We start from the raw sequence: 27,163 nt of genomic DNA, 5'->3' as shown, positions 1-27,163 counted from the left end.
AGAGAGAGACAGAGGCAGAAACAGAGACAGAGACAGAGACAGACAGAGAGAGAGGCAGAGAGAAAGAGAGAGAGAGAAGGAGGAGTGGGAGAGAGACTGAAAGAGAGAAGGATAAAGGACAGATATCAGTACAGTAAAGTCTGGCTGGGGGCCAGAGGGATTCAGAGGGATTCAGAGGGAGCTGAATTATTTCTTTCCTGGGTGTCTTCCTCTATCCTTTGGACACATCTGTCTTGAGTTTCTCCCAGGGCTCCCCGGGGCCCTCTCCACTCCAACTATATTAATTTGACTAAACACCTGATTTATTTTATCTCTCCGATGAGGAAGGCCATTTGTCTTAATAGGCCCTGTCAACCTCCAGAACCCATTCAGGGCAATTTACTGGCAGTCTTGCCTAGCACTGCTTGCCGCAATGGAAGAGAGTTGCAATTCTCCATTTATCCTCTTCAGAAAAAAGCACCTAAAAGCAGCTATTCACTGAGCCTGTGTGCGGTTTCCCAGGCATGAATTGACTTCTTATTCACCCGACCACTTGTTGTGAATGCCTTATCTATAAAAAATGTACATTCAACAGCGATTTTATTAACCTTTGGCTGTGTCCATAAAGCCGCAGCATTTTGTGGGCCAGCGAGATGTATCTGTCACAGGTCACCAGTAGCTACACTGCAGAAGACAGCAAGTCCAGTGAGGGGGGGGTGCAGGAGTGGCAGTGAGAGAGCGAAGCAAACATCTGGACTCAATACTGTCCTCTCAGGATCCCAGCTCTTCACTGATGTTTAGTCAGAGACCAATCAGTGAATGTCAATACTATTTTAGAGTATGGTAGTATAGGATTGCTTGTTAAATGCGTGTGAGTGTGTGTGTGCATGTATCCTGACTTCCAGGAGCAGGCCAGTGCTCGTGGGCCACAAAGGGATCCCGTGGGCTCTAGCCTGGGGGCCATGTGTGGGGAGTGCAGGCCTGCACAAACACTAACAGAATACTAATAGAGGGCTCAGTGTTTTGATGTTGGGCGGCATTGTGGGGAGCTCAGGCTGCCCCCTGTACCAAGACAACAGGCTGCCCTCTGTACCAAGACAACAGGCTGCCCTCTGTACCAAGACAACAGGCTGCCCTCTGTACCAAGACAACAGGCTGCCCTCTGTACCAAGACAACAGGCTGCCCTCTATACCAAGACAACAGGCTGCCCTCTATACCAAGACAACAGGCTGCCCTCTATACCAAGACAACAGGCTGCCCTCTATACCAAGACAATAGGCTGTCCGCTGTATCAAGACAACAGGCTGCCCTCTGTACCAAGACAACAGGCTGCCCTCTATACCAAGACAACAGGCTGCCCTCTATACCAAGACAACAGGCTGCCCTCTATACCAAGACAATAGGCTGTCCGCTGTATCAAGACAACAGGCTGCCCTCTATACCAAGACAATAGGCTGTCCGCTGTATCAAGACAACAGGCTGCCCTCTGTACCAAGGCAGGGTGGGAGAAAGAGGAAGCGCTGTCCCCTGTCCCCTGTACCAAGATAAGTTGGTCCTCATCTCTTTCTTGTCTCTACTGTATTGTCTTGTCTCTACTGTATTGTCTTGTCTCCCCTGTATTGTCTTGTCTCTACTGTATTGTCTTGTCTCTACTGTATTGTCTTGTCTCTACTGTATTGTCTTGTCTCTACTGTATTGTCTTGTCTCTACTGTATTGTCTTGTCTCTACTGTATTGTCTTGTCTCTACTGTAGAGACAACGATAAACAGCTGCCTCTGATTGGGAACCATACTAGGCCAACAAAGAAATAGAAACATAGATTTTCCCACCCAAGTCAGACCCTGACCTAACCAAATAGAGAATAAACAAGGCTCTCTAAGGTCAGGGCGTGACACCAGTAAGCTGATTTGGACAGTGAATCTTGTTAAAACAATTATAATTAGCCAAAATGTTTTTTTAGAAGATAGTTGGTAAAACATAACATTGAATGACTAAAATTGATTTGACATCAGATTATCTAAGTTTGACTTGACCTGAGCAATGTCTTCCCTGTACATCAGCATCACCACGTCATACTAAATATGTCTTCCCTGTACATCAGCATCACCACGTCATACTAAATATGTCTTCCCTGTACATCAGCATCACCACGTCATACTACATATGTCTTCCCTGTACATCAGCATCACCACGTCATACTACATATGTCTTCCCTGTACATCAGCATCACCACATTGGACTACATATGTCTTCCCTGTACATCAGCATCACCACGTCATACTAAATATGTCTTCCCTGTACATCAGCATCACCACGTCATACTACATATGTCTTCCCTGTACATCAGCATCACCACATTGGACTACATATGTCTTCCCTGTACATCAGCATCACCACATTGGACTACATATGTCTTCCCTGTACATCAGCATCGCCACATTGGACTACATATGTCTTCCCTGTACATCAGCATCACCACGTCATACTAAATATGTCTTCCCTGTACATCAGCATCACCACGTCATACTACATATGTCTTCCCTGTACATCAGCATCACCACATTGGACTACATATGTCTTCCCTGTACATCAGCATCACCACGTCATACTACATATGTCTTCCCTGTACATCAGCATCACCACATTGGACTACATATGTCTTCCCTGTACATCAGCATCACCACATTGGACTACATATGTCTTCCCTGTACATCAGCATCACCACATTGGACTACATATGTCTTCCCTGTACATCAGCATCACCACGTCATACTACATATGTCTTCCCTGTACATCAGCATCACCACGTCATACTACATATGTCTTCCCTGTACATCAGCATCACCACATTGGACTACATATGTCTTTTGTTGGCCTGGTTTGGTGTAAAATTCATTTTCTTCCTCTAAATTAAAACGTAGATAAAACTTTTATTGGGCGGTGCAGTATAGGACAGCGGCGGTGTTTGTCTGACCGGCCTGCTGACAAAGAGGCAGTTTCCTGCATATTGCATGGCTCTTAACAGCGGTGGGGCCAAGCCAGCACGTTAACGTGTCTCCTCACATCCCGTTTGCAGCGGGAGATGGACAGCCGAGGGATGCCTCCTCACTACATGAAGTAGCCTGGTTCCCCACTTCCAATGTGTTGTGACATTCTGGGAGCGCTTCCTCTTTCTCCCACCCTGCCTCGGGCTGTTGGGGCTGGATCAGGAGCCAGTCTGGCCCAGGATGTCCCATGAACAGGCAGGTTGGAAGATGGGCAGGTGATCCCGTGCTCTCCCCTCTCCCCTCAGCCCTCATGCTCAAAGAGAACATGACAGACTGACACTCTGGAGGAGACAGACAGCAATGTCTTGTTGTTCACCACCTCATTCAGCATTCACCTTTTCAGATGCCTGCCTCTTTTAAACGTCACAAAGTAGGGCAGAAAACATCAACCAAACGAGCAACTAAATAAATGATAAGAGAAAAACAAGCGGGCCATGGTTGCTGAGAGGGGAGTCGGGCCTTGGAGTCTGTGGATAAAAGGCACTTTGTAGGGGTGTGATTTGTTCTGTCCAATACCCCCATCTCCCTCTCTTGGCCCCCTTCGCTTTCTTCTAATCAAGCAGTCTCTAATTTGGGTTCCAAGTCCAGCACCGGGGAAAAGAAGGAGGCTTGTTACTTTGAAGAGTCCCTGGTGAGTAACGCAGATAAAAGATTCAGGCACAAAAAAAGGAGAAAAGGAACGGGGGTGAAGAGGAAAATCACAAGGCACCCTATTCTGTCCCTTCCTTTGGTTAGGACAGCTGAGCCATTATGACCCAATCTGAATTACTTTTTTTTTTACACCAGAACACTGCAATTTCTTTGTCCCTCCATCAGTTAGCTATTGTGGATCCTCCCATATGCTGCCAGCCCATCCTAAGTAAATTAAGACTTGTCTAAATGCTGCAATTGTTCGGGGCTGTGTCCGGACACACACTGCACATAGCTAGCATGCCTGGCGTGCTGAAGGCAGGAGCTGTTCTGTGCTGCTCATCCACATGAGAAAAGTTAACACCTCTGGCTGAATGTACGCACTGCACAGACACACACACAAACACACACATACACATACACATATACACACACACACACACACACACACACACACACACACACACACACACATACACACATACACACACACACACACACACATTCTGTAGCGCTGGTGTGTTCAGCACAATGCAATTTGTAACACTAATATGAACTCAGTAGTCCTCTGACCCCATGTTCATGTCTTCTAAAGAAGAAAAAAATACACAGATACAATTGAATTACTGCTAATGGAATCTAGTACTGCTTCCTGTAGCCTTGCAATGAAAGAATTTTTCGGGGCAGAGACCTTGCTCCAAAAGCAATTAAATCCTAATTTTGAATCAACACAAATACACGTTTGCACATACAAACACAAACAAATACACACACACAACAGAATGTTTACCAGTAAAAATCATGGTGAGGATGACTATGCCTTTCAAAAAACCATTCATATATTAATGTCAGGAAATCTACATTAATATTATACATTGTGACTGCTAAAACAAAATATTTGTCATGTGTAGCCTAAATAATCCATAGGATAAAACAACTGGCTATGAGCCTGCTAAGCAAGCACAACCAGAGACAACAAAAGGGTATTTGACGGGCTACAGAGATTTGACTTAACCTTAACTATGTTTTAGGCTTGTATATATACGCTTGTTCAGAAATGCTCTAAGGCCATATGTGTTTCAAGTAAAAACGGTATTAAAGTACCTGGGTGCGCGAGTCAGAACGAACAGAGACAATATGAGTAGCAGCTGTTCTACCTGGCCTGCTGCCTCTGTGATGATATAAAACTGTTCTTCCTGCCAATAAACCATCATTAACAAGCATGAGTAAGGACAAACCAACATGTCAGGCTATGGCAGCCCAGACCATCAATCCTCATAGCCTTAGATACTGGACTACATGGCCATGAATTCCCCATGGAGTGGTTATCCATCAGCAGGGAACTGCTAGAAGCAGACACCATCGAAAACCACTGGGAAGTGTTTGCTTATGCTGATGTTGGTATACTGTACTAAACTCATTTGGTGTGTGTGTGTGTGTGTGTGTGTGTGTGTGTGTGTGTGTGTGTGTGTGTGTGTGTGTGTGTGTGTGTGTGTGTGTGTGTGTGTGTGTGTGTGTGTGTGTGTGTGTTTGGGGGGATGTTGCACACCATCCTTGTGTTAATTCTATATCCCTATTTAGACATAATTTCTGCATCTATATCAACGTCTCCCCAAGTGTTTAACATATATTTTCTAAATATTTCTCAAAAAAGTGTTTTGATTGACGCACCAAGTAGTTAATAATAAAAGCGTACTTCATCGGCCTGACGTTCACACTGAACACTAATGCAGGCTAATAATACAACGACGGAAGAGGCCTGCCTCTTCAGTGTAATTATGCTAATGTGAAAGCCTCAGCACTCCACGGTGTATCAGTGGCATCGGACGAGGTACTTCATCAGAGCTCGACGATAGCAGCCTTACAGACCTGAACAGATACGACTGAACACTGATAACAGACTGCTATCTTCACAGAGGGAACCATTATCCCACCCAGAGACGAGACAGTTCAGTCTGTGTTTTCAACAGGAACCATTATCGAAGCAGAGGACGAACTGTAATTAAAGGGATCTGTAGAGCTCTGACCACACTGGCAAGTCATGTGACAAAGCTTGAAGCACACAACGAGGTACACTAGATTTTCTCGATCATCCAGGCATCCCTCATGACGTGTATGGTAATGACCTCTCCTGCTTTCATGTTAGGAGAAGCACTTCTAGTCCAGGTTTATTATAAAATGCTACAAACACTGATCAGCTTTCAGGGCCTCCCTCCCTCACATCGGAGTTGTCTAGAGAACAACAAAAGGAGCTCTCGGTCTGAATAATGGTCAGGAAAACCTTGAAACGGAAGGGAATGTGTGTTTTCTTGCATCGAACCAATTCACTGGTCTTGGCTATAACTTCATGCATCTACACTGGTTTATTTAGAACCATAATATGAGGGATTGCATCTCATGTTCTTTTCTTTCACTAATGTTGTCCTTGATTTCCAAAGATGTTGACTGTGTGTGTGTGTGTGTGTGTGTGTGTGTGTATGTGCGTGCGTGTGTGTGTGTGAGCGTATGTGTGTGTGTTGTGTCTCCGTGGCTGGTGGTAGATCAGCAGAGGGGCTGGCTCCAGAGCCGTAGCACTAGAGCAGCTGTAGGGGGAAATCCAGCGTGACATGTACTAACCCAGCCCAGACATAGCATCCAGTGCTTAAGCAGCATTACACGGCTGTGAGACTGATACATATTCCATTTACTACACTTCTATAAGTGAGAGAGGTGTATATTTGTCAATCGTTAAAATAAGGATTGCTGGTGATTCCTGGTAGTAACTTAAGATATAAATTGATTATTGCATTCTTAATAATACCTGCATGTCTGCCAACCAAGAATGAAACAAATTATTTGTAGTAATAGTAAATATAATTTGGTAAATTAAATGTAAAAACACTGAAATTCGGGAGTTAAATGAAAACTAATTTTAAGTGTCAAATGTATAAAAGTAAATGTGCAGCCAATCATCCAGAAGCCCGGGATGCCTGGTTCCATGGCGCAGGGCTTCTGCCCACACCGACACCAGCAGTGGCTGACCCAGACACCACCAAACCCACTCCTGTCTGCCTGTCTCCTCTCAAAACACAGAGCCAGGAGGGAGAAAGTGAGAGAGGACACACACACACACACACACACACACACACACACACACACACACACACACAGACAAGGTGTTCCTTTCTGCAGCCGACACCACAAGCTAAATGCCTCAATTCATTAAGGGCATTAGGACCATACATTCATTTCGCAAATGCAGTCTGAAGAATAATGATTTACGGTGTCTCATATTTCACCTGGGTACACAGGGCCAACAGAAGACTATTGAAGTGTTGGGAGAAAAATGCAAACTGTGGCACTTTTGAATTGGGGGAATTGGAGGGATATTTCAGTGTGTGATGGGCTGAGATGGTCCCTCCCTACGCCCTCCCCTCGAAATAGAGGTTTCATTATCAAACATACACAGCTCTCTCCTCAAAATACACATAGCTGTATAACACTGATTCACTAGGTCATTTAGACTTCATGACAGTCACATTTACCACCTTACATTCAATTCCACTACGCAGCTAATTATAATATTTATCGAAGAGAGATTTTTGAATGTTTATGCACTGTCTATTCGAGACAGTTTAAGTTTTTACTAAAATGGCCATGTGTGAATATTCTGAAACCGAGAAACTAGGTGAAAGAAACACGAAACGACAATGTTATCCTGAGACGATAAAAATCTGCTCCCACTAGAAAATATGCTTGTGGTTCTGCGTGTATTTACAGATATAGTGTGGAATCTCCATTGGCATTCACTCTAGACTTTATTGGAGCCATTAAGAATAAAGCTGAATGTTAAATTGAATAATCATGTTTTGAAGTAAACCCAGCTGGCTGAACAACCCCAGCTCTGTGTCCACACAGTAGTCCTCTGTCGGGATGGGAGAAGCGAGGCCAGGTAGGAGCAGCATCAAATCAGTCTCAGCTGCGGCCCTGCCCGGCCCCGCTCCTCGCTCTCCCCTTAAAGAGCTTCTACTTATCTGTCTGCCACAGGACTGTCAATGTGCACCCCGCCACTGTCATGTAGACAGCATTCACAAATTGATTATGGAAGTGCAAGAGGCTTGATTTTCGTTTATATAGAATTCAAGCTGCCATTTTAACACAAATGTACAATGCTGAGCTTCATTTTTATATCAGACCTTCTGAGATAATGAATGCAGTTTGTGTTCCAATTGAACTACCACATTTTTTTATTCAGTTGAATAAATGCTTTGCCGTTTTTTTCCTTGGGGCTGTCGGACACTGGATGGCTACAGGGAAAGTTAAACAGTCCTGCAGTGTGTGAGTCTCAAAGGCCCTGATTGAGTATACATGAAAGCCACACTGCACAGGGAGAGCTTATTTGACCAAGCCTTTCCCCCATAAACCTGCATTCACATTCCAATGGATTTACATTAACTGCATGCACATCACCTGAATTCTTCAACTGACATATGTGAGGCACGGAGTGAGGCTAGCTAAAATCACTCTGGTTTTCCTCCAAAGTATGTTTTATTGCATAAAAGAGGGTAGGGTTTGTAATGATCCAATTAAATCAAACAACCACAATAGGCACCTCCCCATCATTGACCATTTAAAACGATTCACAAACATAAACAGTACAGCCAGAATAAAGGACAGGAGTACTGGAAACATACTATAGTGGATGAGATCTCTCTGCCGTTGTGGCACAGCTTTCACAGAAAGAGATTCTCTTTGAAGGACCATAATTAAAACAGCCTCATGTCTGAGCAGCCATGTCCCAGGTCTCTCTATCTTTCTCTGTGCTCTCTCTCTCCTCTCCCTCTCTGCTCTATCTTGCTTTTTCTCCCCCCCCCCCCCCCACCCTCTCTGCTCCTTTCTGTGGTTTGGACATCCTCCAGGCCACCTCCCTCTCTTGCTCTGTGGTTTTGTTCAGGAGATCTCATCTCCCTTCTCACCGTTCCTCATGATTGACAGCTAAGCTCAGGTATGAAAACAATCAGTTACCCCTGGAATCGGCTGGTGAAAAGTAATCCACCACTAATACTCCTTCACAAACCGTTCCCTCCCTCTCTCTTCCTGCAGCTGTTAATCTCTCACAGCTTAAAGGACAAGGCTGATAAACATCTGACATCATTACACCCAAATCATTCTATTCTCTATATCTCTGTTAAGCATACTTCCTAACCTGTATTGATGGAAACAGTTCAAATTGACTCCATTTTACTGGAAGTACCAGTATCAGTTTAACCACAGACCCATTCTAGTGCAGGAAGGCACATGACAATACACTATAACTATGTACGTGAGGCACTAAATGCTTGGTTGCGTAGAACTGGGTGTAAGATAAAGGAAAGCCAACCTCAGATGATTTGATACCATTGTTTTGTTTACTGTACTTTGTGTTTTACCCCGAGAGCATAATGTAGTCTGGGCATGTCTGAACACAAATGCATAGTGTAAAAGAATGCACTTCTTTTCATTGGTGAAGTGAAGCCTTCGGCCAAATTCTGTTCCACCTATTGTCTTCTCCTGTGTGATAATTCCACTGTGAGTCTTAACCCAGCAGATTCCTCCTCTTGCAACTACAACAGTACGACAAGGTGCCATCCATGACAGGTTCATAAGGTGGAAAATATGGAAAGCAGTTGAGCAAAAACTACAGAGACTTTTAGATTCTCTACCGCTAACTCAAAGGCAGTCTTGTGAGGAAAAAAAATACAAATTACCAGTCTTTCAGTTCAAAAGGGGCAGAATTTTATATTTCACTTATTTATCTTTGAACATCAAAAGCAATCTTTTGTAACTACGGAACAATGCCACAAAGGATGTAGTCTAGGCAGAATGTACAATGCCATTGGTTCCAGATTCAATGTCCGCTGAGTGGAGAACCAGTATCAAGGCCACTGAGGCAGTAGGTAGCTTTTACGGATGTTAGCCTTTATCCAGCGCTGTCCTCCGTTAACTTAAACCTACCGGCATGCTTACCCTTTGTATGGATTTTAACCTAACAATTAATACTCTGATTCATCATAACACTTTAGATCCTAATCAGAAGGTGTTTTCTGCTTGGTGTCTTTGTTTGTGTTTTAATTAGGAGGACCTTGTGTGTCTCCAACCCTGGGCTTCTTTTTAATTGGCAGTATTTACATCCGGCAGACTTCAAACGCAGAAAGAGACATTTGTAAGGGGGAGCACAAAGCAGTCCTTTGAAATGTCTACAGTCATATGAAATGGCAGGCTAATTAAAAACCTTAGACAGCCTGCCGGTGTGATATGAAAAGTAGTTATATTTCTAAGTCTAGTGTTCACTGTGTCTCCTTGCATGTGAGTCAACAAAGGCCACAGTGGGCATTATCAGGCTCCCTCGCTACCTGTTTACACCGCTGTGGAATAACCTCACCCTTAACATTTATCAAACAGAAAAATGCCCTGTAATTTAAATAGATCTGCTTTCAAAAGGCTAAATCATTTTAAACATTTGTTCCACTGCACTTTGATCTACAGGGTCAGCTACAATGAATCTGGTTTACCAAGACATGATTCTCATTTCTTTATTGACCATGAATATACTTATTACAACATGCATTAGTTTTAGTCTTCCCCGGCACACAGAGAAAATGTCATCCCATAGTTAAAACCAAGGACAAATATTATTTATGATTGCCAACCATATGATAAAAAGAGCTATTAAAGTGGGAGTACATCATAAAAAAAATGCAAAACATTCCAGTGCACGCGCTAGCAGAATGCTACTTTCAGATGTCTTTGAATAGTTCTGATGATTACAATTGTGCATGATGAGCAGAGCAGCATCGTCTGTGTTTAGCTAAAATTACATGGATATATAGATATGAGTATATTCTTGTAAACATTAATAATACAATCATTAATATACACCATTTTGTGTTGCGAGGCACAGGCTTGAGAGTATGGGGGTTGGCAGGGAAGCGAGTGATAGAGAAAAGAAGGAGAGACAGAGAGAGAGAGAGAAAGAGAGACAGAGAGAGAGGTAGAGAAGTAGAGAGAGGTAGAGAGAGGTAGAGAGAGAGAGAGAGAGAGAGAGAGAGAGAGAAAGGTAGAGCCTGGTGTTATCAGACAGCTGGTATTGTGCCTTCCTCTCCACTAGCTACATAAACACCTTTTTAGTAACAGTCACTGCTAAGAATTGGACCTGCAAAAAACCCAGCCGCCTGCCCAGCCCAGGCCCACCTTCCCTGCGCATAAATACAGATTTGGAGGGAGAACTGGGCTGGGCTGGGCTGTGCAGGGTGTTCACTACCAGAATCAAGGCAGAATTCCTTTCAGATGTGAGAGACCTAGAAGATAGAGGGCTCTCCTCGTCTCTGCACTTTCCTTCCTCTCTCTTCTTTCCCCTCTCTTCTCTATCTCCCCTCATCTCTCCTCTCTCGACATGAACCTACTGCATGAGTAGGAAGCAGTGTCTCTAGTCTTATAGTTTTATATAGCAGACCATTGCCTAGTCTCTAACAGTAAACCACAGACACAAACAAAATGACAGACTGGGAAATGGGGTTGGAATTTAAAGAGAGGGCTCTGGATAGAGGCATTTTGACATAACAGATAAGGAAAGTGCAGAAAAGAACTAGGGAAGGCAGCCAAGAGCTTTTGTCTAATTTCAGAGTGCAAGCCTGTTTCTTAGATTATGTATAGATTATGTATGTCTGATAGGAATAGAAGGATTTGTTCATCTCACTTTACGACACTCTTTACAAGAGAGCGCTGTGGTTGTGAGTGACCTCAGCATCAAGCTTACCTTTAACTTCTCCCAGAAGATCACTGGTGTCGAGCCTTTCCATCTTCTCTTTCCAGTCTTTTGACAGAAGTGTTTCCATGCAACTGGATTCTGAAAGACATGGGAAAGAAAAGAGACCTTTTAAAATGCTTTCATTTTAAAATTCCCCTCTCCAACGGATTTCTTTCAGGAAAGGGTACATCAAATCCAAATTCAATTTTTATGTATTTAGATTTTTACGATATTATACGATAATATTTTGAAGGTTCCAATTTCATTCATGTAATTTCAGTTTGAATTGAATTACTGATATTTGTATAACAATGAAAAGGATCCTGAACTTTTTCTTCTCATAACAGAATGGAGGAAATATGTTTCTAAAGAGAGGTGCTTTCTCTGTTGTCATTCACATGCCAAGAGTGTCAGTTTCTCACGCATGCCTCAGCACTCCAGTAATACTAACACAACTAACACACCCATCAACACTCCTTGTCAAATCTAGCTGTGTATGTTAATACACACATACACACTAAAGGTGTCTTGTCCCCAACGGTCAAAATAAAATATTGACAGCTTCTTGGTTAAAACAAGACAATGTCACTTGTCATTCACAATTAATATTATTAATTACAACTAAAAACCATTCACTTCTTTCCCAACTGAATAGCTCTAATTACTGATGGTAGATTAAAACACATTCACTCTTGAGCACCCATTGAAGATGGTAAAAGGTTAGACAGATAGATGGGGTGAGAGAGGGGGAGACAGACAGTATAGCCATGGTAAGGGCAGAGACAGTGCAGAGACATTAAGAAGGAGGTAAGGGTTGAGACAGGGTGTGTCCAAGCGTTCTCACAGCCGCCAGTGATGAAAACAATTAACATTTGTCCAGCTGACAATGAATCAGTGGAGGAATGGTTGGAATCTGCCATGCTGTCGTTGTGGTAGCTGATAAAGAACACACTGCTGGCCCAGCCGACCCGGGCCTCGCCGGTCCCCGCACTGCGCAGAGGTCAGCCTGTTCCCATCAAACACCACCCACCCCCGTCTCTCCTCCCATCCCCTCCACCCTCCGCAAGTCAAACTGCAGGCTCCCAGGCACGCTGCCCCCTGTCTGAACTGCACTAAGACAGCCAGGCCACTATACCAAGATCCAGGATTAGCACTGAGCAGGGCCCTGCTGTCTGTCTGTTTGTCTATCTATCTGTCTGTCTCCTACTCACAAAGTGGGGCTGCCACCATGGACATACCCACCAGCTGATGCCTGACTTACCCATGAGAGCAGTCCTAGATCTCCTCTCATACCGTCATACTGCTGGTTAAGGCTTGATATATAGTTAACACCGCAAGTCAACTGTTCCGGAATGATGTCAACTCTCTACTCTCTGATGTCTACTCTCTAGTAAATATAGAACCATGCTGCTGTTGTTTCTAAGTCGGGCTCCGTGTTAACTGACATGACTGTTCCTGAAAACAGGAGCCCTAAACAGATTGTCTTCAAGTCATGTTGCCTGAAGATGACAACATGGAGTGTAAGACAGGGTTTGTTCACCCTGAAAGGGAGTAAAGGGCAAACAGCAAAAGCAGACATTGTTGCAGTTCACAGAAAGCATTGGGACTCCATCAGGAATGGTTTAACCACTCTCCTGACAATGGCTCATTTGTGGTCTCCGTCTACCAACTAAAGGGTATCATTCATAAGAACATACTTCTGGATGCCTTCAGGGATTGTCTTAGGAGTGCTTTGTGTTTTCAGGTTATAGTAGTCATCACATGCTCTGGAGGCAGTGGAACGAACAGAATACAATTATCATCTAGATCAAGATCTGTTGTGTAAAGAGTGTAAAGATGTTTCATGTTTCAGATATATTCATTTACATTATACTGTACAGAAAAGGAGATATGCGAGAGAGACAGAGAGAGAGAGAGAGAGAACGAGAGTGAGAGAGAGAACGAGAGAGAGAGAGAGAGAGAGAGAAAGAGAGAGAGAGAGAGAGAGAGAACGAGAGTGAGAGAGAGAACGAGAGAGAGAGAGAGAGAAAGAGAGAGAGAGAGAGAGAGAGAGAGAGAGAGAGAGAGAGAGAGAGAGAGAGAGAGAGAGAGGGAGAGAGAGAGAGTGAGAGAGAGATATCCTAAATGGTTTGGATCATTCTCCCATTATTATCCTCTCTCTTCCTCTGACTGAGGAGATGTAAACAGTTTAGAAAGTACACAGCTGATGATTCCTTTTATCTGGGGTGTAATGTCTTCACCCTTCACTTCCACAATCCAAACATGATACCTCACTATGAAAACACATCAAGTTCAGAGGGACTGGGAGGCTGGGAGTAATAGGGGCTCAATGGTTAGCCTGCCTCTGTTTAACGTTGGCTTTCAAAAAGATCAAGCGGAGTGGCCATTTTGTTTGATTGTCCACTTCCTCCATGGCAGAGAGGCCAACAGGACATCACAGGCTCAGGTCACTATAACATTACTTCTGCTTTATTGACTTTCCAATCCCCAACTCACAGTTTGTCCCCCTGACCCGGGATGAGAGAGGAGCTGTGTGTGTGTGTGTGTGTGTGTGTGTGTGTGTGTGTGTGTGTGTGTGTGTGTTGACTCCCTGCTTCCCCGCCTGGCAGTGGGATCACAGACACACAGGGGATGAGGGCAGGGGGAGTGAATGAGTTCCGCTTCTCTTCCATGGGCCTCACCCCTGGGTGAGCAAGCTTCCTCTCCCTCCCGGACTTATCCCCATCAACACACTCCCCCAGATAACAGCCCTCCCTCAGTACAGATACACAACAACAGCAACACACTCCTCTACCGACTCAGGCAGAAAGAACACACAAACACACAAACACTCACACAAACACACAAACACTGACTCACAAACTCATGTTAATATATACACCCATACTTTCACACAAACCCACACACAGGTGAATGTACATACACACACATCACCACAGATGCTGCTCCAGCACTTGATCATGAAGGAATGCACCAACTGTTGTAGATAATATGGTGCCAGCTCCCATTCTACTCCATCCCTCCCACTTTTCCCTCCTCCTCCTCCTCCTCCTCCTTCTCCCCTCCCCTCCCCTCCCCTCCCCTGAGAGTGGCCGCTCCCTGACTCCTCCATACTGCACCTCCATCCCCAACCCTGGGCCAGACACAGCCTGCCAAGCCCTCACACAAGACAGCCTACAGCTGGAATGTGTAAGAGAGCCTGCCTGCCTGCGCTTTCTCTTTTCCACCTGGGAGAGTGAATAATGGCCTGGATTAGTGTATAAAATAACTTAGAAACACCTTTCAATGCTCCAACAGCTTAGAACCAAATAGACATACCCAAATGAAAATATTGCTGTTATAATTTTCAATCAGGCATACTTTAGGAAAACACACATAAAATGACTCAGTCGTCTGGCTTATTTCACAGCAGTCTTAGAAAGGCTAAACCATTTTTAGAGGAATTTAGATTAATAGTAGTGTGTGTATGTGTGTGCTGTTTTAATTTCTCAAATTCCTGTCTGTCTTCTCTGGAGAGATTAAACATGCCAATGGAAACACTGTGTTATATCATAATAATAGTTAGTGTAATATTAAGATGTGAGCAGTAGGTGCACAGTGTCCATTTTTAGACAGAGCTTGTAACAAATCATACAACTATCACACCCCATTGGTCTTAATCAAAACCAGATATGTTTCATAGGAAAAGACAGAATATTCAAATCCAGGTGATTTATATCGAAGATCTTAAAACCAACACAAAGTTTATATTGTATGTTGCATTGTGGCTGTCAATATCAGTGGATTTCTGTCTATCTTTGTGGGGATAGAGATACCAAAGTCTGCAGAATGTGGAATCATGTAGTTGGCTTGTCATTGAAAAACGCTTGAACAAGATAAATTAAGAGTCCCTTTGAGCTTATTTTCAATTTTCCTAAGAGGGACTCTTAAATATCTCCCTCTCTCTTTCTCCCTCTCTTCCTCTCTTTCTCCCTCTCTTTCTCCTTCTCTTTCTCCCTCTCTCCTCTGAGATAAAATGCTGTGCAGCTCTGGAGCAGCCCATTGAGACAGGATGAGAATGGAATGAAAACAATAGCTCTTATCAGACTCTTATTTACATTTTCCCAGCGTCCCCGCGGCAGACAGCTCAGCTTGTCACTGAGCCCGGCCGGCCCCACTGGACCCGTACCAACTTCCTCCGTCCTCCGGCCCCGCCGATACCACAGGCCCCTGGGGACCCTGGCCTGGCAGCAACCCACACTGCTCTGCCACTAGCACAGATAGCAACATACGAGACAAAACTACTCCAGAATGTTTCCGGAATGTGTTCCCCTGGAGGAGGAAGTGGGGAGCGGGCCCAGCTCCCTAAGACTGTCTTTACAGAGCTTACGGAGCTGGATACAGGCCCCGCCCCATCTCCACTTCTTCCAAGTTTCTTGCTCGTTTCCTAGCGGCACCATGTTGCAATGTAAAGCCTGCCAATTACCTGATACTGCCAACTACAATATGTTTCTATCTAGTATCTCCATTGTGGTCTGGTACACAGCTTGTTCATGCAGCTATCCTGCAATCTGTCTGATGTGGGTGAAAACTCAGAGGGATTGAGACACCTAGAGCAAAGATGAGCTGACTACATTAGACTTAGTCTTTCACTACATTCAAACAAGAACTAATGGTGCTCATAAATCTGAACAAAGGGATGTTTCTGGGCTAGTGTTTGGTAAAAACAGTGCTTTCAGCATCTGGCACTGAGCACTGCCAGAATCCCATGTTGAACAGAAACCACAACAGTGTAACCCTAAGAGGCAGGTAAGCACTGCTGACAATCTCACCCCCAGCCTCTTTAGAAGATCAAATAAATAAAAGCTAATCTCTCTGTCTCTCTCAAACATTTTAAAGCAACCGTTTATAAAGCTGAATTAGTGTTTTATTGAGCATATTGTAATAAGTTACTGTTAATAAAGTGAGTGCAAGCTGGTCATAAAGACTTCTGCATGTGCCAAGCTAAGGGAAAGTTGTTAGCTAATGTATTGTTTTATTGCGGCCCTAAACAGAGTGGTTCAATCAGAGTATCATCGGATGCACCGCACGGTTAAGTTCCAATCACCAAGAGGAAAACACAGACGGCACAAATAAATACACTAACAAGCCAATCAAATCTTGTCAATTTGGATTTGAAATGGTCCGTGAAAAATAATATCTTAATGATTCATGATTCATGTTGTTATCTACTTGGGAAATGACTTTAACGATTGGCATTGGGGTATCAACCAAGAACACATTAAATAAAGCCACGTGAGGCACATTAAATAGGTAACCTCGTGTCTCATATTCTCTGTGTGTTTTATCATACAGTCGGAAGGATAAACAGAGTGCGTTGTACCGGTAGGTCTCTTCCCAGGCATCATGAGACTGTGTTTTCCTGCGGGGGCAGAAGTCTCTGGGTGTCCTCCTGTCTGTCTCTCTCTCTGTCTCTCAGTGGGCCCGGTGGCCCTATGCCAACACATCTGTCCCTCCCTCCCTCCGCTCCGTGCCCTCACCACCCTGCCTGCCTGCAGCCTGCGGCCCACTCACTCACTCACACGCCTATTGTAATCCCTCAACAGGAAGAAGCAATTCCCCTCATCAATCCTCCTCAACACTGAGACCCACGCAGGACAGGGGGAGAGATCCTGAAGGATGACAACACAACACTGACCCGGCCAGGAATCCAGCCAACCAGCCAGCATCCTACCCTATGTCTGTCCACCTATCACTGCTGCTGCTTCAACATACATACTGTAACAGCCACTGACAGTAGATTTTATTTCTCAGGCTATGATATTCTCTATACAGATACTGTATGTGACTAGTGGCTACTAGTGGAGTGTTTGTGACGGCTCATTGTGGTGGAGGATGGAGAGAGAGCTATCTGTGAGAGTCACAGGAGTCTCAGCATCAGCCCTGTATACAGTATTAGTGGTTAGAGCCTCCGGGGGAAACATGCCATTACTAAATCAATGATCAACTAACATTGGCCAAATAAGTTATTTTCTCCTCAGTACGGCGGAGCCTTATAAACAGAGGCTGTGGGCTGGATGGAGGATAGCTTTTATTAAGGGCCCAGCGAGAGGCAGCGTTTTAGAGTACGAGTGCTCTCAGTGAGCTAGCTAGAGGACTCGCTGAGTTGGAGGACACACTTGTACAAATAGTGGTAGTTAGGTTCATAATTATCTTCAGAGAACTTTTAGAGTGCTTTTAATAATATTTGCAAAAAGAAAGGATCCTAGACTGAAAGCGTTAGGCTGAAGCTATAGGTGTACAAATATGTCAAGGTTAGGAGGATAAAGCAGGTTGCGTTCAATTTGGTGAGGGCAACAAGTCAATTTGAAGCTATTCTTCTCCACTCTAAATGAAAATACCTCATTCTATTATCTATTTAACTCAGGGCTTAATTTGTAACCCTGAGAATCGCTCAGTCAGATCCGGTTCTAGACAGACAATGTGAATCCCGTTCCCCAGTCTCTCCTCTCCCCAATCTACCTCACTCTGTATGGACCCATTCCCCAGTCTCTTCTCTCCCCAATCTACCTCACTCTGTATGGACCCATTCCCCAGTCTCTTCTCTCCCCAATCTACCTCACTCTGTATGGACCCGTTCCCCAGTCTCTCCTCTCCCCAATCTACCTCACTCTGTATGGACCCGTTCCCCAGTCTCTCCTCTCCCCAATCTACCTCACTCTGTATGGACCCGTTCCCCAGTCTCTTCTCTCCCCAATCTACCTCACTCTGTATGGACCCGTTCCCCAGTCTCTCCTCTCCCCAATCTACCTCACTCTGTATGGACCCGTTCCCCAGTCTCTTCTCTCCCCAATCTACCTCACTCTGTATGGACCCGTTCCCCAGTCTCTCCTCTCCCCAATCTACCTCACTCTGTATGGGCCTGTTCTCCAGTCTCTCCTCTCCCCAAACTACCTCACTCTGTATGGACCCGTTCCCCAGTCTCTCCTCTCCCCAATCTACCTCACTCTGTATGGACCCGTTCCTCAGTCTCTTCTCTCCCCAATCTATCTCACTCTGTATGGACCCGTTCCTCAGTCTCTTCTCTCCCCAAACTACCTCACTCTGTATGGACCCGTTCCTCAGTCTCTTCTCTCCCCAAACTACCTCACTCTGTATGGACCCGTTCCCCAGTCTCTCCTCTCCCCAATCTACCGCACTCTGTATGGAAAACAAACTTACAAAGTCAAGATTTACAAAAAGATTCTCACTAACTCTGAGGGAATCTTGTGAATATCTTAATCACAGAGGCAGTAAAAACAAGACCCCATCATCGCAGCAAATAAAACACAATAATTACAAGAAGCCGGCAGAAAAGTGAAACGCAGTGAGAAAACATGTTTTGTCATTCCACCGGTAGTTCCAGAGACAACAGCTGTTGGATGAGGAATGCAGATCCTCCTGAAGTCTCCATAATCATGGCCTTATTGAAGGGAGGACAAAAAGGGCACTAATTGCAAGGGAGCAATCTAAACGTAATAGGTTACACACTCCCGGGCGGCATTGCACAATGCAAACGCTAAAGAGAGGAGAGAGAGAAAAAACAACACTATTCTGTGTACAACAGTGGCATCGTTGCTCATTTTCAGGCAATTACCTTGCCTCCTTGTCAACAGTTTTAATAACCTCTTATCATTTCCACAAGACTTTTTGCTTCAGTTAAATAATTTCAGCTCTTTAATATGCAAATGCAGCCGTTGGCATGCATGGGTGAAGAGGCCTGGCTCCTTAAGATGTGCCAGTACATTGTGGAGCACCTGCACCTCGGGAAAAGCTTGATTTAATTGACACCTAATACTATTCATTATTCCACTTGGTGAGCATCCCTGTTAGTCACCTGTAGGCTCCCCTATAGACACCATCCCAGCTTGACAACCGCCACTATAAATACAACACAACCAGCCTGGGACATTCTGCAACCCAGGCTCATGGAGGAACCCCTCACACACCCTTATGTCCTTACACACTCACGTCCGTAAGCTTGGGGGGTGGGGCCTGGGCTCTCTGTTACAGGTCAGGGGTCATTGGAAGATTTTGCTAACGACATGAGGATAACGTTAAACAATCCCTGACTTGTGCACACACACACTTAAAGGGACCTTGAGAGCCTAAAGGTCCACCTGGATGTACTAAACCAGAAGACATTCGACTAAATCAGAGGGCAAAAGCTGCAATCCTCATGTACAGTGGTATGTGTGTGTGTAACATAGACCTAAACATAGACCTAAACCTAAATCTCCAGGAAGTTTTAACGAAAGGTGTATTTGTAATAACCTGCTGTAGGTTAGTAGGAGAAATGTCCTGGTTGGCCAGGGGCTGTTAGTGCTGAGGTAACCACTCGTCCTGCTTTCTCTTTATCCATAGGAGCCGAGGTGCTAAGCCTACAGCAGTGACCTAGCCATTCCAGGCTCTGGTATCCAGTACCCGCCCACGGCTCCACAGCTGACCTCTAAATAGGACACGTGTCTATCAAGCATACTGTATAATAATTAACCGTCCCCAAGAGGCTTCACCTCTTGAGCAGGGCAACACGTGACCTCTCCCAATCCATTTTACTGCGGGACTTTGTGGCAATCAGCCTTGAATTATTAAAGTGAGCAGTGAGCAATGATCAATTCATGCATCCCCGGCCCGTCGTCCACGAAGCAGTACTTCAGCAGAAACTACACAGAGAACACTGGGAAATGCTTCCAGACAATGTACATAAATGTGAAATATGTCAGGCCTGATATGTCAATAATGTAAACTGTTAAGGCTGAGGCGAAGCTAATCCAAAGGAAATGCTATCAGAGGACGTGGGGGAAGAGACTCCAGCCTGGTTAGATTCCCTCCTTCATTAAGTGTGTAAAAGCGTGAGATTTCTGCACTCTCTCCATCCTGTCTAGACCAGAGGGACTGGCTGGGGAGCAGCATCTGGCCAGCCTGCGTACACGGAGAGGAGTGCCAGCTACCTTGCCCCCTAGGAGTGGGTCTCTGTGCAGCCTGTTATGAGATAGTGGTGACCATATGAAAGAACTGTGTGTGAATTATAAATGTGAGCCGGTCCACAGGAGAAGAGAGGAGAGGCAGGCAGTGAACACCGCAGTACTGCCAGCCAGCAATCTGAAAGGGCCCCTGGCCAGAGAAGGGCTTGGATGCAGCTTAAAACACAACCCTAAAGCTCTCTTATCTACATGAAAGAGAAAATACGAAGTTGAAATAAGAAAAAAGAAAGATAGCAAGAAGCTAGGAAGTATGTAACTCAAGGAACTTGGAGAAGGAAGAGGGGGGGAAATCCAATCAAAACTTAGTGAGGGGAGATGAGGAGCCAAGATAAACCAGGACTCAGAGCCCCCAAAACTGCAATCTCCTCTTAAGCCGGAGAGTGGCAGCTGGCAGAACAGCTGGTGAATAGGATTAATGTCAGAAGAATGAAATAAAACTCAACATATGTCCGAGCCTGAGGTGTTGGGACTGTGCGTGATTGTGCCCCCGATGGATGCCATGTGTGCAGCTGGAAGGAGCCAGCCGCTGTGCTCTGCTGTGCCGTGCTGCTCCACTGTGCTCCTCTCTCTCTCTCTACCCCACAAGGTCACTTTTAACAACTACCACCATTAAATGCTTGGATAGCAAAATGTACTTTTTCTCGCCCACTCTCCTCCTCTCTCCGCCCTATTAAGGCAGCTGAGGCTGTTGCTCTACTACATTTCTAATAATAATAATTTAATTAAAATGTGTATTAATGTGTAACACAAGGACATCAGTAGGGTTCAGAGCTTATTCCAGGATGCTCGAGGTACAGTAATTGGAAAGTTTAAGACATTGTTTTCTGGTATTTCTATATAGCAATAACTGAAAAGCAAAGAAAAAACTGAAAAGCAAAGAAATAATAAAATGTTTACCTCCGTCAAAGAGACTGCCTTGAACCATAAAAGAGCACGTTGAATACCTTCTAAAGTCACACAGCCTATACCTACACCGCAACGTTGATCAACTGATAATGAAGGCTTATTCAGATAGGAAACCAAACAATAAGAACATGTAATGAACACCTTGCTGAAATGAAGTAGAGACAGCTTACATCACACATTATGATAAACATCAAAATAAGGAAGTCCGTCTTAGGAGGTAAATAAATGAAAAGTCAAATGATACCGAGGAAGGAGCCCGTGCTGATGAGGGTCTCAACACTGTGAAGATGAGCTTTACCAGGGAGATGTAGACTTCATTTGAATTTATAATTTCCATTTGATGTCGGTAATCATTAGGGTCCACACACTGTAATAAATTATAATAATTTCACACAAGAATTAAATGACTGGGTACCTTGCAGAGGAGACAATTTTTGTTGGGTACCCTGCAATCTAACTGTCAGATATAAACTCTGCTGCTAATCAATGCTCCAAAACATTCCCATGTATTCATCTGTGTTAAACGAATAGAAGTGTGTGGATAACGCTGCTTACTGTGATCATGGCCGCTCAATGGGATTTACTAAATGAATGTGTGCCTGAGACTGTACAAGGACAAAAAAATACTCATCGGATCCACATGAATGATTAAAATGTGCAGTGAAGCCAAGTGTCTGGCATAGCCCCCCAAACTTTATTTTATCTTAAACGTTTAGAGGCAACGCCGATGTGCTTCACAGATTACTCTGCATTATACACAGAATGTAAATGCTGCCTTAATAAAAAAAAAAGAGATACTAAAGTGAAAAAAGAAAGACTTTACAAGCATGGTAATAGTGATATAATATTATAACGTGCTCTCCAGGTCCATCCAGGATATTTCATCCATGATAATTACAGGTGCATACTATGCTTTTAGGCTCTATATTACTTTACTTTATTTTCAGTGTATGGTGGTGTGAGTGTACATGCGTGTGTGTGTGTGTGTGTGTGTGTGTGTGTGTGTGTGTGTGTGTGTGTGTGTGTGTGTGTGTGTGTGTGTGTGTGTGTAGATATGTTGAGAACATGGCAAAAGCATATACAGTACCTGGTACCGTACATATAAATTCAACAAGATGACTTTACATATAATGATTTAGGACATACAGTGCCTTCAGAAAGTATTCAGACCCCTTTTTCCACATGTTAGATTACAGCCTTGTTCCAAAAAAATTATTAAATTGTATTTCATTAATCATTAATCTACACACAATACCCCATAATGACAAATCTTTGCTAATTTATAAAAAAATTAAAACAGAAATATGACATTTACATTAGTATTCAGACCCTTTACTCAGTATTTTGTTGAAGCACCTTTGGCTATTACTCGATTCTTCTTCTTGGGTATGACGCTACAAGCTTAGCGCACCTGTATTTGGGGAGATTCTCCCATTTTTCTCTGCAGATCCTCTCAAGCTCTGTCAGGTTGGATGGGTAGCGTCGCTGCACAGCTATTTTCAGGTCTCTCCAGAGATCGTCGACTGGGTTCAAGTCCGGGCTCTGGCTGGGCCACTCAAGAACATTCAGAAACTTGTCCCAAAGCCACTCCTGCGTTGTCTTGGCTGTGTGCTAAAGGTCGTTGTCATGTTGGAAGGTAAACCTTCACCCCAGTCTGAGGTCCTGAGCACTCTGGAGGAGGTTTTCATCAAGTATCTCTCTGTACTTTGCTCTTTTCATTTTTGCCTCGATCCTGACTAGTCTCCCAGTCCCTGCCGCTGAAAAGCACCCCCACAGCATGATGCAGCCACCACCATGCTTCACCGTAGGGATGGTGCCAGGTTTCCTCCAGACGTGATGCTTGGAATTCAGGCCAAAGAGTTCAATCTTGGTTTCATCAGACCAGAGAATCTTGTTTCTCATGGTCTGAGAGTCTTTAGGTATCTTTTGGAAAACTCCAAGTGTCCTGTCATATGCCTTTCACCGAGGAGTGGATTCCGTCTGGTGGAGTGCTGAAGAGATGGTTGTCCTTCTGGAAGGTTCTTCCATCTCCACAGAGGAACTCTAGAGCTCTGGCAGAGTGGCCAACGTGTTCTTGGTCACCTCCGTGACCAAGGCCCTTCGCCCCCGATTGCTCAGTTTGGCCGGGCAGCCTGCTCTAGGAAGAATCTTTTTCCATTTAAAAATGATGGATGCCACTATGTTCCGGGACCTTCAATGCTGCAGACATTTTTTGGTATCCTTCCTTCTGTGCCTCGACAAAGTCCTGTCTCGGAGCTCTACGGACAATTCCTTCGACCTCATGGCTTGGTTTTTGCTCTGACATACACTGTCAACTGTGGGACCTTATAAGGTATATTTTTTTAAGTTTTATAAATTAGCAAACATTTCTAAAAAAAACTGTTTAACTTCGTCATATGGGGTATTGTGTGTAGATTGCTGAGGATTTGTATTTATTTAATCCATTTTACAATAAGGCTGTAACATAACAAATGTGGAAAAAGTCAAGGGGTCTGAATACTTTCCGAAGGCACTGTAAATATTAAAATAAAACTTTACTTTGTCTAATTAAGGGGCGCCTATTTGCTATTGCAGTCTGTGACATTCTCAGTTTCTACCAAGCAGCAATTAAAGATGTTTATGAACCAGCTCTGTTTACTGGGATGTCAGAGTTCAGGATGTGCACACATTGCTCTGTGGACGGCGAGTCCAAAGGTCACTATTTTTAGATGACGACCTCCATTCTCTAACCCATACCACACACACACACACACACACACACACACACACACACACACACACACACACACACACACACACACACACACACACCCACAAAATTATATTTTAGTTTACAAAGTAATTGAGCAATGATCTGAACAACTGGTACGCTGCCAAAATATTAAATTAGTTAAGGCTAAGCAGCACTGCATGTACAAATGTTCTCATATGCAGTTTTTGTATTGAATATCTCTATCTCTGAGACTGAACACAATAGACATTTCTGATGCTAGGCCAGCCAGACCAGGGAGAATTAGGATGATGAAGTAACCATGGTACTTCAAAGGTTAAGAATTCCAATTTCTAGGAAGTCCCCTTCGCTGGCCCACAGCTAAACGTCTCAATGCACTATTGTTCCAAAATGGTTCTGCAACAATGGGAGCCGTATTTTCCTTTGAAACAAGCCATCCCCTTTCTCTGGGATGCAGAGCCACACGGACTGAGACAAGCTGTGCAAGGATGGAAGAATTCAGATCTCATGTGAGCTCATTGCCCAGCCATGACTTTAACAAAAAGTTAACAACAGAAGTCTTATGGTAGCCGCCATGAAGTCAACTGGCACCCAGGAGAGAACTACAAACAGGCAGGAAGAATGAGAGAGAAGAGGGGAGGAGAAGAGGGATGGAGAAAGTGGGGTGCCTCAATACACAAATCACTAATTGCAGCATTATGATAAGATAGAGGAAAATGTCATTCCAGCCCAGCGATCATTAATTATAATCCAGTCATAACTTTAACCTATCATTGGAACTTCATGACATGTAATGGATGCCAGGGTCTTAAAACATATTAACCACTCGACCTCCGCAGGCTTAAAATTATATCGGGGGCACTCCCAACGAGAGATGGTGTTCGCCGAATAATTATAATCATCAGCACTCAAGCTTTGCACCGCAGTAAAACATGTTCCTATCCGTTTCTTCTGACATCCTAATCTCATCTGTTGGCACATGTGAATTGTTATTGAACAAGGCGGGAGATAAAGAGAGTGAGAGCAGACATTTGTTTTATCACAAGTGATTAAACAGTCTGTTCAAGAGGCAGACATCAAAGTGGAGTGTAAAATATTCATGCTCAGTGTTAGGTGGAAAACAATGCAAATATTGTACAAGGAGGATCTGTGTAATCTGTCATGTCTGCCTGTACCAAGGCAGATCTGCTAGCTGGATGGCTGACGTACCATGGTCTTATAAAACAACCATGCGATGTGCCCTGAAATCATTAGCAGGCCACAGGGGCCGTCTGTGCCCATGGTGTGGGTTACATTGACACTATTTCCATCCCCGGTCAGATGACACCAGCTCTTTTGTCCAGTTATGTGTGGAGAATGCCTGGGAACCGAACGCCAAGGCTTGAACAGTGATACTGGGCAGAGACTTTCCCAGTATAACCCCTCTCAGACACGCGCACACACACACACACACACACACACGCACGCACGCACGCACGCAGACACGCACACACGCACGCACACACTCACACACGCACGCACGCACGCACACACACACATACACACGCACACACGCACACACAACCCTGTTCTAATGTCCTACTGTCCATCCAACTGGCCCTCATCCCCAAGTTTCCCCTGTCCTGGCAGAAGCTCTGTTGTGCCAATGGCTGCCCCCCCCCCCCCCGCCTCCCATCTCCCCCACCCTCCAGTCTGATTACGTAAAGCCTGTCCATATCGGTCCCTGTTCTGCATAAAGGAGTCTGCTATTTCCAGATCTACAGCTCCAGCACAATGACAGATTTAGGAGCATTAATGGGCTCTGCCTTCTTGTGTGTCAGCATTCTGCCCTCACTGTAGCATTCCAAATACTGAGGGGTCACATAAAACAGCCAGGCTATTAAAGCTGATGAAAGTGTAGTCTCCAGTACACTCCTATTCTATACAAGCTGTTATTCTACACTGTTTAGTCTTTTAGTCTGTTTAAAGTAACATTGAAATTCATAGAACAAAATACATAAAAACTCTTCCATAGCTTCTCGCTCATTTTTAAAATGAAGCACTATGTTTCAGGATAATTGAGTCCCAATCCATTATGGTTGGCTGTACTATAGGTCTGAGCCAGAGCTGAGATCCAGCTGATGGGATGCACCTATGGGGAATGTGTCTGAACACAAATAGGCCTCTGTAAGGCCCTGGCTGTGATTTGTCTCCCTAAGACACCCGTTTCCTCCTATCAGGGGGTTCCTGTGCAGCCACTGGGCCAGCAACACAATGGGAGCGTTGTGCTCCTCAGGCGCAGGGGGACAGAGTCAACAGCTGAATCTCGGGAAGATGGCTCTCGGAATGCTTCACAGCAGTTGCTACTGTTGACTAATGGGAATATGAGAAGAGGGAAGGTGATCCCGATGCAGTGAAGAATGGCACACTGAAGAAGCAGCTGCTTGTTTTGTCATCTCAAAGAGGGAGAGCTCCACTTTAGACGGATCTAGCTGCAACCCCCTATGCTGTTCTTGTTCTGTCAGGACTCCCCTGTCTCTCCTAACTCCTAGGAGGCAGTCGTGATGTGGTGTGTATGGGTTCTGTTTGGACTGCATACTAAATCCATCGTTCAGAGAAGGCAGGCTGGAGAGTGAGAGTGGAGCGTGCTCCCTGTGACCCACACTTAGCCATGTCATTTAGCTCTGGGCTCTGTTCACTGGCCTGGCAGCAGAGGGGCAGTGCTGTGGCAGGAGAGAGGGGGAGGGGAGGAGTTTTGGGGGTGAGAGAGGAAGGGGAGAAGTGGTGAAGCTGGTATCTTTTGGTAAAAGTTCACATGTCAGGCTGGCAGGCTGCCCGCGGCATACAGCCTGAAAATCTATTTAACGTCTGCTTCACAGGGTGACAAGAGGTTTGATTGGCAGAGTGCAGAGAGCAGCTTTTGATCATGTGTCCTAACAAGTGATTCCAGCTCATGTCTCTTCAGCCTGAACAGCTCCACATTACCTATTCAAACAAAAGTGACAGACCAGAGCACTGCTCCACAGGGCTGGCAGACCACGCCATGGGCCAAGAATGAACACAGGCACACACATAGAGAGAAAGAGAGAGAGAGAGAAAGGCACACACACACATACAGTGCAT

At 44.6% G+C, this 27,163-nt stretch overlaps 1 protein-coding gene across 14 annotated transcripts in view; it reads right to left on the bottom strand.

Moving 5' to 3' along the window:
• The window catches only part of LOC110506675 (transcription factor SOX-6), a 201,810-nt gene that overhangs the window by 87,097 nt on the left and 87,550 nt on the right, over positions 1 to 27,163 (bottom strand). For all 14 annotated transcript variants that reach the window (XM_036964052.1, XM_036964059.1, XM_036964055.1 and 11 more), the window contains one exon: positions 11,432 to 11,521. In XM_036964052.1, coding sequence (XP_036819947.1) covers positions 11,432 to 11,521 — 90 coding nt within the window. The remainder of the gene's footprint in view (positions 1 to 11,431; positions 11,522 to 27,163) is intronic.

Source organism: Oncorhynchus mykiss, chromosome 26, assembly GCF_013265735.2.
Source record: "Oncorhynchus mykiss isolate Arlee chromosome 26, USDA_OmykA_1.1, whole genome shotgun sequence".
Classification (NCBI taxonomy): domain Eukaryota; kingdom Metazoa; phylum Chordata; class Actinopteri; order Salmoniformes; family Salmonidae; genus Oncorhynchus; species Oncorhynchus mykiss.
The sequence above is the reverse complement of the archived record's forward strand: the minus strand, read 5'-3'. Positions and strand labels throughout refer to the sequence as shown.